This window comes from Neltuma alba, unplaced genomic scaffold, assembly GCF_004799145.2.
Source record: "Neltuma alba isolate B1F8T4 unplaced genomic scaffold, ASM479914v2 tig00011701_pilon, whole genome shotgun sequence".
In the NCBI taxonomy this organism is placed as follows: domain Eukaryota; kingdom Viridiplantae; phylum Streptophyta; class Magnoliopsida; order Fabales; family Fabaceae; genus Neltuma; species Neltuma alba.
The window spans coordinates 34,111-51,442 of record NW_021636338.1 but is presented as its reverse complement, the minus strand read 5'-3'; the positions used below and the strand labels follow the sequence as shown (position 1 = coordinate 51,442).

The window sequence follows — 17,332 nt, the reverse complement described above, 5'->3', positions numbered from 1 at the left end:
ATTGGTTTTTAGAAACAAATTGCCCATCCCCTGAAAACTGGTTGCAAAAGCCATTTAAGAAGTAGTCATTTTCACTATAGTGGTTGTAAATTTCACTATACATATAGTTAATTATGAATTTTACAAAATACATATTGTGATTTACAACTTTTGTAGTGAAAGTGACTACTTTGTTAATGGGTTTTGTAACATGTTTTCAAGAGATAAACAACTTGTTTGTAAAAACCAATAAAATTTCACGTTGAATTTTACAAAACATATACTGGGATTTACAACTTTTATAGTGAAAGTGACTACTTCTTCAATGGGTTTTGTAAACCTGTTTTCACCGGAAAGGCAACTTATAAGCATAAATAAATCATTCAGTGAACATGCATTTGAAGTACGTCACAATAAATATTGAACTATTAACTTTCATAATTAACTACATGTATAGTGAAATTTACCATTCACGTAGTGGGATTACCAAAAACCAGCAGACATATGATAGCAGTTACGTTACGTAATTGCTTGCCATTGTTTTCTGATTTTCGCTTCATCTTTCCCACAGGTTCATCTTTCCCACAGCTTCACATTCTCTGAAAATGGTTTTATGCGAAGAACAGAGACAGAACCAAAATTTTTTAGAGAAATGCTAGGCAATAACATTTTAAGCTGTAGGAACCCATCGAAAATCAGCGTCTTCCTCTCTCCTTCCCTCTTCTTCCCGATTTCATCAGCGTCTTCCTCCTCTCTCCTTCCCGTATTTCATCAGTGTCTTCCTCTCTCCTTCCTCTCTCGTTCCTCTCACTTTCAGACAAGGGCATTTTGGTCTTTTGGCCAAAAATCTGAATTCCAGATTGGTACCCAGTCCCCTATATGTCATTTTGCTTATTCAGGTGCCTTATTTGTCTTTTTGAAATTCAGGTGGTATTTTATTGTCATTTTCCCTATCAATAACTGGTTTTTGTCCATGTGCTCTCTTTTTTGGTACAACTTTTGTCCAGTACTTGTTTATGAAGCTTGTCATCATTCATAAGCGTGGCCCATTAAATAATACTTAAACTTAACTTGGTCACTTTTTTCCGATAGACTGGATTTCTTTTTATTGCGGCCATCATAAGATAATTAGCGGGCCAACCTATCAATGATTGTTTATATATGTTTTTATAATATTAATAATCAAATTGATACCTACAGGATCAGATCTAGCAAAATTGGACTAATCTCTCGTAATGTGACAAATTAAGATTGAAATTATTATTAGGAAAAGTATTTACATTTAGTGCATAATAGTACTTTAAATAAGATTACTTTTAATAGAAAGATACATATACCTAACGTGAAAAATATCAAATTTACTCCAAAGCTTTCAAACATAAGCCATGCAAAAAACCATTTTATATAAGTATTTTTTTACTTGATTTGTAGATAATTGTTCTAGCTATATATATATATAAATGATAAATCCTTCGACCAAAAAAAAAATCAAACATGCAAATATGAAATATGAAGCCAAATGTTTCATTACAGAAGTCCCCAACCCCCGCCCCCAAAAAAAATTCAGAGAGCTTAAAATGAATAAAATTCTAAACTTTGAGAATGCATAAATTAATTAATTTATTTTTTCTAAGATAATCCTTATAATAATTATAAATGTTAAATATTACATCAAATGATAATTCTAATTAATACGCATGATTAGCAAGATTATTTTAGGGAACACCACATTATTTGTTACAAATAACTAATTTAACTAATTTTTTTAATTTATTTAAATTAGTTAATTAATTCTTATATTAAAGACCGGAGGTAGCATAAATTATAAAATTCCAGTCACGGAGAAAAAGAATCTTGGTGAGAAAAATGCCAGAGCTTCCAATTTTTACATTGGTAACTGATTGATGATCGTAACAAAGGTAATGACTTCAACTGTAATATACTCCCACGTGTAAAATATAAGAAACGTTTAACTATTTCACAATAATTAGAAAGAAAAGATAGTTAAAGAAAAAATCACAAATAAAGACCGTAAAATAGGAAAAATCACAAACTGGGACCCATAACAACATTAACATGGGTTTTGACAACAATAACATAGGTTTTAACAACTATTTTTGTAATTTTTCTAATTTCACAGTCATTATTTGTGATTTTCCCATAGTTAAAAGTGGTTTGCATCGTTAAAATAAAAAAAATAATCACCAACTTTTAATATTATCCTCCAATTAAAATCAATCTATCTTGCTCATCTGTTGATCTGTTGCTTATACTACTTTCTGTTCTTAATATAAGAGCTAGTTAACTAATATGATTAGTCTAAGAAAACTAGTTAAATTAGTTATTTGTAAAAAATGAGTGCTGTCTTTCTTAAAATATCCTTCCTCATCGAGTATATTGGTTTGAACTATCATTATTATAAAGACTATCTTCAGAAAAATAGATAAATATAAAAGACAAAGTAGATTGGGATCTTATATTTAAGATTAAAACAAAATTCAAATAAAGTCTTATATTAAAAACCGAAGGTGGTATAATTTTTCCCTGCAATACAGTAACAAGGGCATTTATGAAAAACAAAAATCTAATACCATTGACTTTTTGCGGAGAGTCCTACATTTTGGACCAACACTAGCTAATAGAAAATGTCGAATATTTTGGATCGGAGGACGCAAGAGCATTATTGTCATTGCGAAATTTGCTTTTTTTTTTTTTTTCCTGCTTTGTTTTCTCCTCTGTATCCATAAAGAAGAAGCGATAATAGGATCTCTCAGGTTTTCTCTTCTCTTTATTCTTTTTTCCTGCTAACTTTTCTTCCATCCAAACGGAATATTTGATATGCGAAAGAATAGCAAATAAATTAGTGTAAGGCAAAACAGAATAAGTGAATAATGTCATATCGTTTGATTTCTTCCTTATATAGTTTAATTGATTTGATTTAAGTGAGTTTAGGCCATATCGATTTTGATGATGCATTATTTAGGCACTTGACTCGTGGGAAAACAAATCCAGTCTTTGGAGTTCTTCCATCAACAAGGGAATTCTCATATATCTCCTTGCAAACTTGTACGACCTGCTTAACAAAGATAAGAAATAAGAAATTCATCAATATCAATAAAATTTCTCCGGCAAAACTCTTATAACTAGTAGCTGACTTTCACTTGTACTCCCTCCGCTCCTTATTGTAGGGCATTTTCTAGAAGCTTTTTTTTTTGGTTTTAAATATAAGTCGTTAACTAATCTACTAATTGTTACTTTCTAATTTTACCCTTGTTATTATGGTTTAGTATTAAAAAGCTCAATGAACTTTGTGTTTCTCTATCTACATCATTTAAGTTGGGGTAAACTTGAAAAAAAATTAGCAAAATAACCAGTGAATTCTGTTTACCTCCTTGGCATCCTTCCGAGTAATGTCTTCTCGCATACCAACAAGCTTTTCAACAACTTCAGCCTACAAGAAGAGCAGGGCAAAGTGATACATAAAACGGGACTCTATTAGAAGTTTAAAACTTCATGGGCGCTTAGACTTGTTCTTCTAAAAGAAGGGGACAAAATGCTGTTTTTGAACTTCATAGTTTCCTACTTGAGTTTTATTGATGTTGTTTGTGTCCTTCTATTAGTGATTGGCTGAACCTTTTCTGCCCTACATCCCCTATAAATTGTAAGGGTTAATATTATTATCGGTCCTTACAATTTTAGCTTTAGTTCCAGTAATTTCAAATCGTGTTTTTTGGTTCCTTTAATTTCATAAAGACTTGGTCTGTGTATAGGGACTAAAACCAAAATTTGTTAAAAGTACATGATCAAAACCAAAACTCATTAGAAGTATAAGAATCAAGTGAGTTTTGGTTTTGACCCCTATACTTTTAATGAGTTTTAGGTCTCTATATTTAAGTGTTAGTCCTAGTGAAATTTACTGTAAGGATCAATAATGATAATAATCCAAGTTGCAATTAGTGTGTTGAAAATAAAATATAAATTTCAGAGTAAAACCCTTCACATAGTTGTATTTGCAGCCACATATTTATATCATATTGAGGATAATTTTACCGGGCAGTCTGGTTGGTGTTCAAGAATATTTGAATAGATGAGGCTGAAGGCATCCAAACTCTCAGCGGAAGCAAGTTCCCTCAAGTCGCTGAGTATCCTCAATCTGCTTTCAACTTTCTAACCCAAAATGTCAAGCAAATTACAATAAGAAGCTTTACAACTATATGCCACAGACCCAACAACATAATTTGAACATTAAAAAGAGAGCACTCACAAAAACACTTGTATGTTTCCGATAAAAGCTCATGATAACCTCTTCATCTAACCTCATCCTTTCAATTGTTTTTCCTGTAATGTTGCTTTTCTGCAATCAAATTGACCAGTGAGACACTGATATCATTACTGGTAAGTTGTTAAACATGCACAGTTGAAGTCTGGATATTGAAAAGATAATTAGTAATTTTAAGAACCTGTGTTAGAAGATGATCAATATATACGATCACTGTTTCCTTAAGGCAGGCTTCAACACATTCTCTAAAAGATCTTTCATCAATGTACCTTGGATGATAAGAAGTTATATTGCGTCAGGAATGAAACCAAGTTGGAATACATAATAATGAACATCTCAAACCAAGAAACGTCTTTCCTTCCTCTGCAATTTTATGCATTACACTTCTATTAGAACATAGGAATAATCCTCAACCCTTTCATAGGAATAATTTTAAGCCTTATCCCATTTGTTCTCCTTTATTCAAGAAAGATAGTTTATGATCAATATATGAAGTTGTCAGGAAGCTTACATAAGCTCAATCGTTCAATAGGGAATCAAATTTTTGCGGATGGAATTCAAGGGACAACAAAGTTACCTTTTAACTACTGAAAAATAATCATCAAGTAATTCCACTACGCACTCAGTTACTAGTCCCTCGCTCCATTCTGGAATATGCAAAAAGAGGAGACAACTTTTTAATTAAAACAATTTAATGACTTGATGTGCTTGCAAAGACAGGAAAGAAAACATGATCTACAACATTTAAAATTAAATACTAGTACACACCAAATTTAAAGACATGAAATAGAGAAGCCAAATCCTTGATATTAGTAGCATGTATTAATCAATTACTAGAAAGATACTTCTCCGATCCTAAATATAGGACTCATTTTGTAGTGTAATTTATACTATAAAATAGGTATTATATTTAGGACCAAAGGAGTAACATGTAATTTACCACAAAATTTAGAGACTTTGCAATGGGTTTCTTCCTATGATATCATAAGGTTCTCAGCATTGTTAGAATTATTGAGAGAATGAAAATAAAGAGGTGAAGAACAAGGAAACATCCCAAAAACACAAAGAAAGACGAAAAAGAATAGAGATGAACAAAGGTGGAAAATAGATCCCAAATTCCCCTGAAATCTGACAGAAGACTCATGGGCACAAACACGAGTCCGGAAAACTGTCTTTTTTCCTAAGATGATTCAGTATTGGAAAAAACTGGGCCAAAATTCTTGAGTTTAGCTCCAGAAAAATTTAACAGATGCCTAAATAATAAATATATAGAATGGGCTCACAACAACTTGTCTTTCTTCCTTAGAAAGAAAGTCCAAATTTTTGGGCAGGGAAGTGAATCTCAGTAGTGGAAGGACTAATCTGCGAATTATCTCGTGATTCATACTTTTATAAGACTAAATTTCACATTCCCATGGCAAGTTAAGTGCTGATGTTACTAGGAAACCAGAACTAGACCACCCAAAACCAAAGCAACTCAGCAAAGCTTTTATAGGCCATATTCTTGCATTGCAAAGTACTTAACCGGAGAAAAGATATCTGGTTTTATCAAATATTCCATTTGACCTCCTCCAAAACACAGTTTATACTATCACATTAAACCTTATATAGGCGCAATAGTAGGTCGCTTGGTAGTGGGGAAAAGTGCTTAACCTGTCTGGTATAGCTTTGCCAACTCCTCCTGGACACAGGGATCTTCAAAAAACACACATGCAGTTAAATGCACGGCTTCCTGTCATCAAAGGTGCAGAATTTATATTGTAGTAGTAAAACCCCTTTCAAAATAACTGATATCATCAAACGAAACTGGTCAAGTACATAAACAATACTGATAAAATTTCAATTTTTTGGGTCAACTGATAAACTCATATTTATGTGCTACAAATTAATAGGGAGGGTTAAAGGATAGGATGGATGATAATCTGCAAAGAGAGTTCTCTCATCCAAAAACGAAATGCCTGAGCTTGAAACAAGTGGCATTTGGACAAGCAAGGGATGAATAACAACAGAGGAAGAGGACAAACCATTCAGAGCATAACAACAAGGAACAAACAAAGAATTGTTTAATAATGTGTTTATGATAACCTATCAAGAGCTGTCCACACATACTTCATAAGAGATTCGAGTGAGCTGAGGGATAAAATTAAAAAAAAAAGATATCAATTTTCACTGCCCATGGTATAAAACAGTTATCTTTTGAAAGACGAGACAGATCTACAGAGTAATTAGACAAGGAAATCTCATTTCTCAAGATATCTAGCTGCTGAGTTACGATAACTATTTTTCCCCTTCGTCACCATCCAGTAGTCCATAATTCCGATGCTTTCTTACCAAAATAAATGACTTACGGCATCCAATGCATTATATTTATTCAGGATCCAGGACAGTGAGGGGAGAGAACAGGGGACAAGGAAAGAGCAATGGCTCTTTGGGTAAATAATATCAATATGTTTTCAAGATGAACTGGGAAATCTCCATTAAGAAGGAAATCGCACATTGAACTTCTAATCATAAAAGGCATCATGCTGAATTTGGCAGAATAAAATAACCCGGACCCAATAAACATCCACCAAGAAAGCATTATAATAGCACATTTTCAGACACTTCTATACCTTAGCAACATCTAGAAATCCCTTACAGGCATCTTCGAAATTAACCTGTGAGGAAAACAAATCTAAATATATGAATTCAAGAAAAACAAAAGAAGAAAATATCACTAATTCAGATATCAAGCTCAAAGAACACAGATTCCTTTTCTTTTCCATGTAAAAGAAACCATACGAAGGTGGAAGAGTAGGTACATGAGAGGAGGATGAAGTACTCTCCACATGAACATCAACAGATTATAACTGAAACAAGAACGGAAAAGAATAAAAGAAACTCCATCATGCAGAAAAGATGCCAGTCCATCTGCATATCTAATAAAGTGGGTCTCTTGTGTGGGCCCTCTGATATTGGAGCAGTTACTTTGGAAAAGTTTTTTTTTTTTTGGGGGGGGGGGGAGCCAAAGGTGACATTTTGCTGCTTTATTGTTGCACTGGGAAAGGATAATGTTAATAGCTTCCATTTTGTGTTATTCTTACTTCATAAGTTCTTTGAAGAGGTGTCCTTATATTTATACTTCACTACACAGAATTTAGGAGGCTAACTTAATTATCATTCTTTGTACAATTTTCTGTTATCTAGAAAGACTTCTTTCTCTTTCAAAAATAAGAAGACAGCAGACGTATGCAGCGACAGAATCTGAACAAGCATTTAACAGACTGTACATGGAACAATAGGAATAAGCAGAAAGATTTAAAAGCCTATAGCTCAGCACATAGTCTTAAGAAAATATATCCTAGTTTTTGGTCAACTTCATAAACGATATTTGTATTGTATTTCTCTCTAAGCGGGGCAAGCATCAGCAAAACATTAACCCATATTGATTACCCAACTTTCCTTCACAATGAAATAAATCTTGTTTCTTAAAACCAATTTCCAGACTCCCAGGTAATAAGTAAGCTAGAAATTGTGGGAAATATGAACATGAATTCAGGAAAATACAATAGCAACAAGAGCACCTCAATCATGCAACAGTTAAGAAATAAATCAAATCAGCCTGAACAAATACCAAAAAGAAAAAAAAGGCTCCAAACCTGCTCAGCAAACTTTTGTGGAAGAGCTTCAATAATGGTATTACTCAGCTCCATTGCAAGATCATAACAGCGCAAGTTGTTGTTTGTCTAAATACAACATCCCGTGGAATCTATGTTAACTCAAACTTCAAAAAAATGTCATATTGATGAATAGGTCCATCCATAGCCTGATAAAGAGGACTAACCATTGCAAGTAAAGCTTCTAGATCAATTTCAAGTCCCTTCTTTTCAGCTGCTTGGAAACCAATCAACACCTGTAAAATCAGGTGGCTCTATGAGTTATGGTTATTTGCACAAATAGCAATATTATTGTAACAATGAAAAAAGTTTATCTTTGACGTTTTTTGTCTGATTTACAATTTTTTCTAAGAGGAGATTCATCATTTATGCATATAAATCAAAATTAAAACTACCTGTATGGTTGCCAAGGCAATTCTGTATAACATGACATCAGAACTATTATCTTGAACAATTTGCACTTGCTCTTCAAGCATACTGAACAGATCAACAGCTGCGGGGGTATATAGCTTTCCATCTTTTGTTTTCTTTGGGCGCTGTGTTTTATCAGCCTCCAAGATGTTCATGTACCATCTCTAAAAGTCCACATAAATAGAGTGTGATATTAGATTTGATAAAAAATTTATTGAAGGAAAAATTATGCATCTTAGTCAAATGAATAGATAACGTTGGTAGAATTACCCTGGTTGTAGCTTGCATTCTTTCAACATATGTGTTCATAAGGGGATCCATGGCACCACTTTCAGAACAAAGTTGAGCCAGAGACTCATCGACACCTAGCCCAATCAGAGTATCTTGATATTCAACGACCCAACTTATCACCTACTTTATAACCAAGAAATTAGAAAGTCATGACACCTGAAGTTACACTGGAAACTGGAGACAATGATCAATGAATTGCCAAAAAAGGGGAAAATGTTCAACAATTAACTATCTGTAACTTCAGTGAACGAATGTAGTAGAGAAATGATGAGTCAATTTTAGCTGCTTTTACAGAAATAAAAGCCAGAACCATTTGAAGCTCGCAACAGCTGAACAGCAAGGAAACCATAACTTCCACAAAGACATGAATGGTTCGACATCAACAAGATAACTCCTAAGTTTCTTTAACTAATCCATACAGAAGTCTCTAAATTTTATCTCTACGAAAACTGTAAACTAACACCTGAAAAGTAATGTTTCAGCACTAAGGAGTTCAACATCACCTAGATACCGTTCCATTGAAAGATATAGATTTATCATACACCGGTAAGAGAGGCGTTACTTTCAGTATTACAAAAAAGGCACGCCATTCCCACATCTTTTGGTGAGGGGGGGAAAAAAAACGAAAGTTTGCTGATGCAAGGAATCCAAAGTTTGAATTCATTCTGGCAGGCAAAAATACACGGCTGGCTCACCTTTAGGAGAATATGACATCATACGAGATGATAATTAACATGAACAACACTCTAGTAAAGTACCTTTAATATCTCAATGTTTGTAAAATCATTTGCCCTGTCACTAAGCAACCACAGCATTTGAGTAAACCTCTCTGAGTACAGATTTACCATTAGCTGAAATATTTTATATCTGCCATAACAGGAAACAGAATGAGAGAAAATTGAACCAGTATATAAAGAAACCCCATAACAAAAAATGCTTCCTTAGGTGTGGTAAATCATGAAGATTATCCTCATATACAGTACTGGTGTCCGAGACACAATTTTGTAAGCCATAACAACAACAACAACAACACACACACACACAGAGGAATGCGTACATGTGATCTACAATAAGAAGAAAATTAAATAAAAAAATGGAAAGAACTGTATATATTGAAAAACAAGAAAATAAGAAAAAGCTATTAACGGGCAGGAAGCAAAAAAAATACTTCGATGAGCCATACCCAAATAGTATCTCAAGAGAATGACATGTTGCTAGAGGGCCTGTAGAGTAGGAGGGAAAATGAAGAGAAGTCATATTAAAAGATGGTGCAAACCTCGGGGGAAAGCAAGGGGCTACATATTCATAGACATCTCCAAGTTCCTCTTGAATCTGTATGACATTAAGAGAAAGGTTAAAATGATAATGGACATAAATAGGAGACTGGATGATATTGAACAAATATAAGCAACGAGGCAAAATTAAGATTTTCAGTATCAACAGTGAAACTTTTTGCATAATGTGATTTTTAAAATCAAAAGAGCACCAACACAAGGTGTGAATAGAATAATGGGTACAGAGAAGGCTCCCGGTCTAGATGCTTTCAATATGACTTTTCACATGCTTAGTCCTTTGAGAATGATGATCTCATGAAGGTTTGTATGAGTTTCTTTTTTTTTTTTCCCAATAAATAAATGTTCTTGAATGACATATAAACTATTAGAATGTTGTTTTATGTTTACAAGATCATCGCAAAGCTCCTTTCTTTGAGATCAGGAGACCTTGTTGGGGATGCTATCTTTGAAAACCAAAGTACTCTGCTATTACATATTTTAATTGATAACAGGAAATGAGAGAAAAATATTTCTTGCTTCTATGTTGGAATGGAGTGAGTACAGCCTTTTATAGGAGTTTACAAGAGAAGAGGGATTAAATGAGAGAGAAATCAGGACCTAATGGAGGCTAATTTTATCAACCGTAAAAACACGATCCTCTCTACTCTTAATTCTCGGCTTTCATCAGGATTTTATTTAATTGTAAAATCCAATTTCCATCATAAATTTATTGCCTGGTTACTTTACTGAATTGTCTTTGGAACAAACATTGCCAGTCACATATACCATGATGTCTCTGAGCTGCAAATACAATGCAAAACAAGAATATTTAAAATACCTCATAAGGAAACTATAATATGTTTGTATTATCCAAAAATACAAAAAAGGTTGCAAAATTTCCAGCATAGATCACATTTTAATTTAATATAACGGTCTTAGCATGAAAGAACCAGCCCTTAACTCATATCCCCAACCATGACATAAATCTCAGGAGGACACATAATAAATCACAAAAAAAAGGTGATGAATTTCTTTTACGAGATTAATTAGGATACAATATGATTACAATATATGAGTTGTAATGGGAAGAAAGAAATAAACAGATGAGGGAGAAAGGAAGAAAAGAAGATAATATCGGATAGATATTTGGTCCATGCGGGGAGAAAAATAAAAGGCGAGGAGTTGGAACCTTTCGTGCTTCAACTAGAGCTGCTTTCACGTCCTCAAAAACAAGCTGATCCATAAATTAGATTGGCAGTGAGTTGCATGCTGGGTTATATTTGTACATGTAATTCTAAAAGTTTGTTATATGGGGGGTGCGTCATGTGCAGGGGAATCAGAGCGTTGCTAGAAATGAGATACCTCAGTAAGAAGCTTGTTAAACCGCTCCTCTACAGCTTTCTGTATTTGTTCATAGCACTTATCCTTATAGCCTTTGCCCACCTTCAGATTTGGATGCGCTAAATTTTTAATACTGGCAGATTTTCTGTGATTCATCATTAACAACAGAATCCTGAGTGACTCCAAAGTAATACTTACACCTTATCTAGTAAAGATATTATCATGTTCGGAATAAGACACTCAAAATCAAAGGATGACATAACAATTAGATACAATGGTTTTTAGCCCCAAAGGTTCTCTACAAGCCTACCGATTGTTTTGATAATACACATAAAAGCTCAAAGATCCCTAAAGCATAGTGAAATTTACAAGAGCTGAAAACAAATCTTGGTACTAACGCAACACTGATTCAGCAATTAAGTATCAAGTCTGTCTTTGACGTATGTGGATTATTTAACGCCACATTTTCCATTAATCTTATCTAGCTTTCTTTGATTGGTTTCTCAATCGTGATCTTGCTAATTCATTAGGAAACCTTTGATGTTGTAACAGGGACAATATTCATAGTTTAATTTTGGAGTTAGGTTGAGGTTAATTCTAAAACCTATCCTGTTAATCTGTTATAGGGTATCTTTCTTCTCCATTTTATATTATTGTAACATTTCTCCCTTTCCTTTTAGCCCAAAGATGAAAACAGCAAAAAGGTGAGCAGGACAAACATTTTTTTAAAAACAAAAATAAGAAAAACGGAGGGGAAAACCTTCCATTGGTAAAAATAAACTTTGCGTTCCTATTTCTTAGGGGACTGGAGAAAGGTCATTTACAATTCAGTTTGTTCATTAGCTGTTAAGCTAGCTTACTGTTTTGTTCTTACACACTTTTTGTTAGTTAGAATTGCTGCCCTATCTGTTTCGAATGGAATTGGATCATTTTATCTGAATGTTGAACCAGAGGCAATTACACCTCTGTAAATTTTCATTTATTGATTGAACCTTAAGTACAATAGGTTTATATAAGCATAAGACATAAGCTAACCCTAGAATCCTAGATATCATATCTTTTACTAATTCTAATATCTATATCTAATCCTAGACTCTAGTAATTAAAGAAATAATAAAACATAAACATATAAATATTAATTAATGAAGCCTGCGCCTCTCAATAAAATCAAGATCATGTTATAAATAGATCGATTGTGGCCTTAAGAGGAATATAAAATAGCATGGAATGCCTATTAAATATAGCAATAGGAAGACATGATAGATAAACTAGTAAATCAATTCCAGAAACGTAAGTTTAAAAAACAATAAAAGAATATAAGTTACGTGGCCAGTTTTCGTGGATCTGCAATTGATTCCATTGCACCATCCCCATGAATTTCAGTTGCTTCCTCAGCAATCTGTTGATCAAGGATTTCTTGCATTTCAACAACCCTAGAGCCACATTGATAGAGATAAAAAAAAAAAAAAAACAGATTATGTCAATTTGAAGAATACAATGATCACCAACACACATGTTTCCCAGCTAAAAAGCATTCATAAGGAACATCCTGAAATAATCATCCTTGTGTTTTGCTTCCCAAGTTGTTCAAAGATTTTAAACTTGAAATTTTCATTGTGATGCCTGTGAATTTGCAGAACATCATGTTTCATTTGTAACAGATAACAATAATTCCTTTATGTGTAGGAAAATAATGAAAATGTCTATTATTTTCTTTAATATGACATAAAATCACAGAACATCTTATAGCTCCATATACTATTTTCATATAGTCAAGACATGATACAAAGTAGCTTAATCCTATAAATCTCTCTTAAACCATTCGCATCATAAAGTTTACTCAATGGCATGAAAGAGTTTTCATTCCATGCAAGACATTTTCAGTACAATACTATACAACAATAAAGTGGATGTGTTAGGATTTTATAAACGAGCCACTGACAACAAATTGAGTTTCAATGGGAACAAGGAACCACATTAAAGACAGACAAGTATCTAACTGAAAATTCAACAGGAGAAAAAAGAGACAGAAAAGTAGAAAGGCATATGTAATTGTATGACACTAACATACCTTATAGCACGGACCAGAGTTTGAGGGCTGCAAAGGGGAAAAGCATAAAGAATTATGCTCATTATTGCAGTCAAAGCACATAACTTGATTTGCCAATGCAATGCAGTCAAAATTGTGGCTGATGGAATAAAAATCAAACTAACTGAATTGAAATCATAAAGAACTGTGCTTACTAAGAAAGATAGTTATCCCCAAATCCTTAGCGAACACCCTGTTGCTTTTGGCATATATTGAAATAGTAATCCTTTTGTTTGAGGTGTTTATTAGAAGATGTACATTTTAATGAAATTCTCTAGCTTGAGCTAGGGCTCGTGCAGAAGACTACCAAACCTAACTTGAAAGATTCAACTCAAGCGCAAATGACACAAAGTTGCAACAGTCTTAAAATCAACATCAATCATAATGATTTCAAATCTCAAAGAACACACAAGTAATAGAAGATGAATATGTGAAGCAGTTTTGTAGTACAAACAAAAAGTGATTGCAAGAAATAATGAAAATTCTGGCAGGTTATTTTAATACTCAAAATGAAACAAACCGATCAGCAAAATAATGAGACAAACCTTTCTTTAGAAAGTTTATAGAAACTGGAAATATGGCCCCATAATGTCTTCTCAAAGGTCTCCCAAGTTTGATCTACTTCTTCAAAATATTCTCTGAGACATGTGGCAAGATTGAGATAGGGAAAAATATATTCCGAGATTGAAACAATACAATAAACATGAAGGATGAAAAATCATTAATGATCTCAGTTGTTTTATATCAAGTTTCAAAAGCATATAAGACAGTTCAGATAACTCATCGATTCCACTTGACCCTTGATATAAGCTCATGATTCAACAAAAACAAAATTAATTTAATTTTGGTCTAAAACCAACGATTGACATGCTTGATCAATAAAATTTAATTTAATTTAGTTTGGCGGTGGATGGGCTGGCCAAAGCTGGTTACAGCGGTATGGTTTCCCATGGTTGGTGTTTTTCTCTACATCCCCCTTTTCTGATATCCTAGAGTCAGATCTCGCATGTTTTAGACAAGGCGTTGGTTGACTTTTTCATGAATGTATATATCCATACTTTTTCGGACCCAAAAAACATGCAAATTGGATCACAACTCTATCCAGATTTAGATCCAATTAAAAGCATTTTTTGTAAGAGGTAGAAAGAATCTATCACAACCATTCATTTCCAACAGGGTTAATGAAACAGTGCTATTTGATTTGGCAGTCTGAAACGTCTGCTTAGTTGCAAATAGACAGCAGGGATGAGTTCTTACCACTTTTTATTGAATATGTCTCTGATGGAACTACCTCTGGTTTAATGTTATTCAGTCACAAAATCCTCCACAGAGTATAAGTCTAATGGATGAAGCTACTACAAGCAGAGAAAATAGAAACAGCTCTGTCTAGACAGACTTTCCACAAACTTCCCGAAACCTTTCTTGCCTTTCCTTTAACTGTCATACTCAAAATACATCAATTACCCTTTTCTAGACCCTTAGGCCTCTTCCTAACATAAAACAACCGAGGCTCAGGCCCATCAGTCTCTCATTGAATCCAGATTCTTTAGAGTCATTCAGTAAAACAAGTGAATCTCAACATCATGATATTATGGGAGACTTATAGCAGGTTAAAATCTTTTTAAAAAAATATGGCTAGACCACTCCAGGACTCTGGCTGAAAGCTCATAAGTTTGAAAGTGAACCTAAGAAAACACAAACCTTAATCTGTCAACATCTTCCTTGCGAGGATTTGCAGCTGCTAATGCAAACCTCCGCTTGCCATCCAAGATTATTAACCTCTATAACAAGAAAGGATGAAATAGAAAAAGAGTAAAGGGAAAAAGTTTTCAAATGCACTTGATATAAAGATTAAGCATAATAATAAATCAGAGGATAAGTAAGACTTGCATTACCTCATATGTATTGACAATTTCTTTAGCATCACCCAAAGAGTCCCGAGCCTCTGCTGCCTCAACGGAAATAGACATCATACCTTCAATATCCTATTAGAAGACAATGAAGTCGGATGGTCAACATTATACAATGAAGGATAAGCAACATATGAATGTCACAAATTCAGGACAAACAACCAAAAACTTGCTATTTGATAGATGTCTCAACTCTCAATTCATCCTAAACTTCAATTACTATACAAAGTTGATACAGCACAGGAAGCATTTCAGTAAGTGCGGGTCTGCTGCATCTTCAATTTAACCTTGGTTCACTAAGAGATGAAGTAAGGGGAAACAACCTCTTCAAATATATGCAGATACCAAGCATGTAACTCATGCGGAACAGTGAAGAGACTGAGAAGTTAACTCAGTGAAGACTATTAGTTAAAGTAGTTTATATTCCAGAATATTCCAGGCGTGCCCTTTTTAGTTATTTACTTATATTCGTCTATTTATATAGATATTTCTTCTATATGTTTATAGATATTTCTTCTATATGCTGTGCCTTATTTCCTTAGTCTACTGTTCAACATATTAAAATCTTGCATGCACAGCTTGTATTCTCTAGCAACCCTATTTACGTAACTCCTGGGATAATGTAAAGATTTAATATTTAATCATGATAGATGGCTTCATTGACAAATATCAGAGAATAACCTTCAGCGTTGTGTTTAAATTTTTTCTTGCATTGCTAAGCAGCTTTATCTGGTCATGGTTTTCAATTAATGTTCGGCATTCCTGACAAAACCTGATTCACAAAGAAAGGCACAGCATGGTCAAAGTGAAATTAATCAGGATTGGAAGACCAAAGAAGCACATTATAAGTCATAATGTGTGACAGTCCATCTCATTGTTCACATACGTTTGAATAGAGACCAAGTTTTCACGAAGCCAGTTCAACGTCTTCTGGGATAAGTCAAGTGATTCCAATGCAGCCTGCGCTTGCTCAACCTGCAGTCAAGAGTGATTTTCAGCAAAGCAACGGAAGACATGGGATAATTAACAAGAAGTGCAGAACGCACCAGTTGATGCATGTTTGCTATAAATATGATACTTGCCGATGCGAAGTATTGAAAAAGGAAGATAACAGGGGTTAGGAGTTTTCACTGATGCAATTTTTTCCAGATAAAATGATCAAATGCAGCTAAGAAAAAGTAAGAATGCTAGATTCCTAGCATAATGCGGGGAAAAAGAGTTCGAAATGGTTCGGTGGTAGCGAATGAAATCAGATGGAAGAAACCAGAGAGGATGGATTTTCGGCTTCTTTTTATCATGAATGTCTAAGATCTTCCTTGCATACGAAGACAAAGAAGGTGTCCTGTGATAACATGGCAGCGATTGGAATCATTCCTCTTTGCAAGTGCTGGGTTTTAAACGTAGCGGAATAAGATCGGTCAGAGTACAGAATTCTGAGCTCTCCATCTCAATATTCTTCAATAACAATTACCTGCTCTGAAACCATTGTGTTAAGCAGTGCATCATTAGCCTGTAAACAAAGCAAAACATCAACAATAATCAGAACTAGCATGTGCTTACATTCTGCATTAAATATTACGTAGGACAGAGGTGAAATTGGTTCTTGAAAATCTGCTCCTTAGATAAGCAAAGAGACCAGATTATTGTTGGAAATACAGAGAGAGAGAGAGAGAGAGAGAGAGAGAGAGATCAGATTATCATCATTACTACATTAGTTATAGCGATTGAAAAATAAATGAAAAGATAAGTTAAACAAGCAAGATCAAAATCAACAGGACCAAAACTGAATGAATGAACTATGAAGCGCTCCTTGTGGCGCGAAAGAAAACAAAAAGGTTGATGAGTTGGGAATGGGAAAAACAACGAAATAATGAAACTTTCCCCGGACAGCGAAATAGTTAAATGACCAAAAACGTTAAAAGTTGATGGATGTGTGATGAATGAAGCAGTGGACAGCAGCTTACCTGTAGACGGCAAACGTAACGAGCCTTAAGAGACGGGATGGATTGGAGATGCTCCGGAAGCCGCAGAAGTTTTGCCACCTCTTCCACCGCTGCTTGCTTAGCCTCGTCTTCAACCTTCACTCTGTGTAAAGTCGCCAT

General features: G+C 34.1%; 1 protein-coding gene across 1 annotated transcript; it reads right to left on the bottom strand.

The window, feature by feature from the left end:
- Positions 1–2,891: 2,891 nt before the first annotated feature.
- Positions 2,892–17,332, bottom strand: LOC114716985 (exocyst complex component SEC6-like). Its single transcript, XM_028902065.1, has 25 exons — positions 17,195–17,332; positions 16,702–16,740; positions 16,117–16,205; positions 15,912–16,002; positions 15,216–15,305; positions 15,022–15,101; positions 13,866–13,958; positions 13,303–13,329; positions 12,557–12,664; positions 11,253–11,376; positions 11,080–11,124; positions 9,893–9,948; positions 9,375–9,483; positions 8,596–8,736; positions 8,310–8,489; positions 8,082–8,150; positions 7,897–7,983; positions 6,871–6,915; positions 5,912–5,990; positions 4,836–4,905; positions 4,440–4,527; positions 4,244–4,333; positions 4,030–4,146; positions 3,368–3,430; positions 2,892–3,052 (listed from the first exon to the last, which is right to left on the bottom strand). The coding sequence occupies exons 1-25, from the start codon at positions 17,330–17,332 to the stop codon at positions 2,918–2,920; spliced, it is 2,253 nt and encodes a 750-aa protein (XP_028757898.1). The 3' UTR covers positions 2,892–2,917.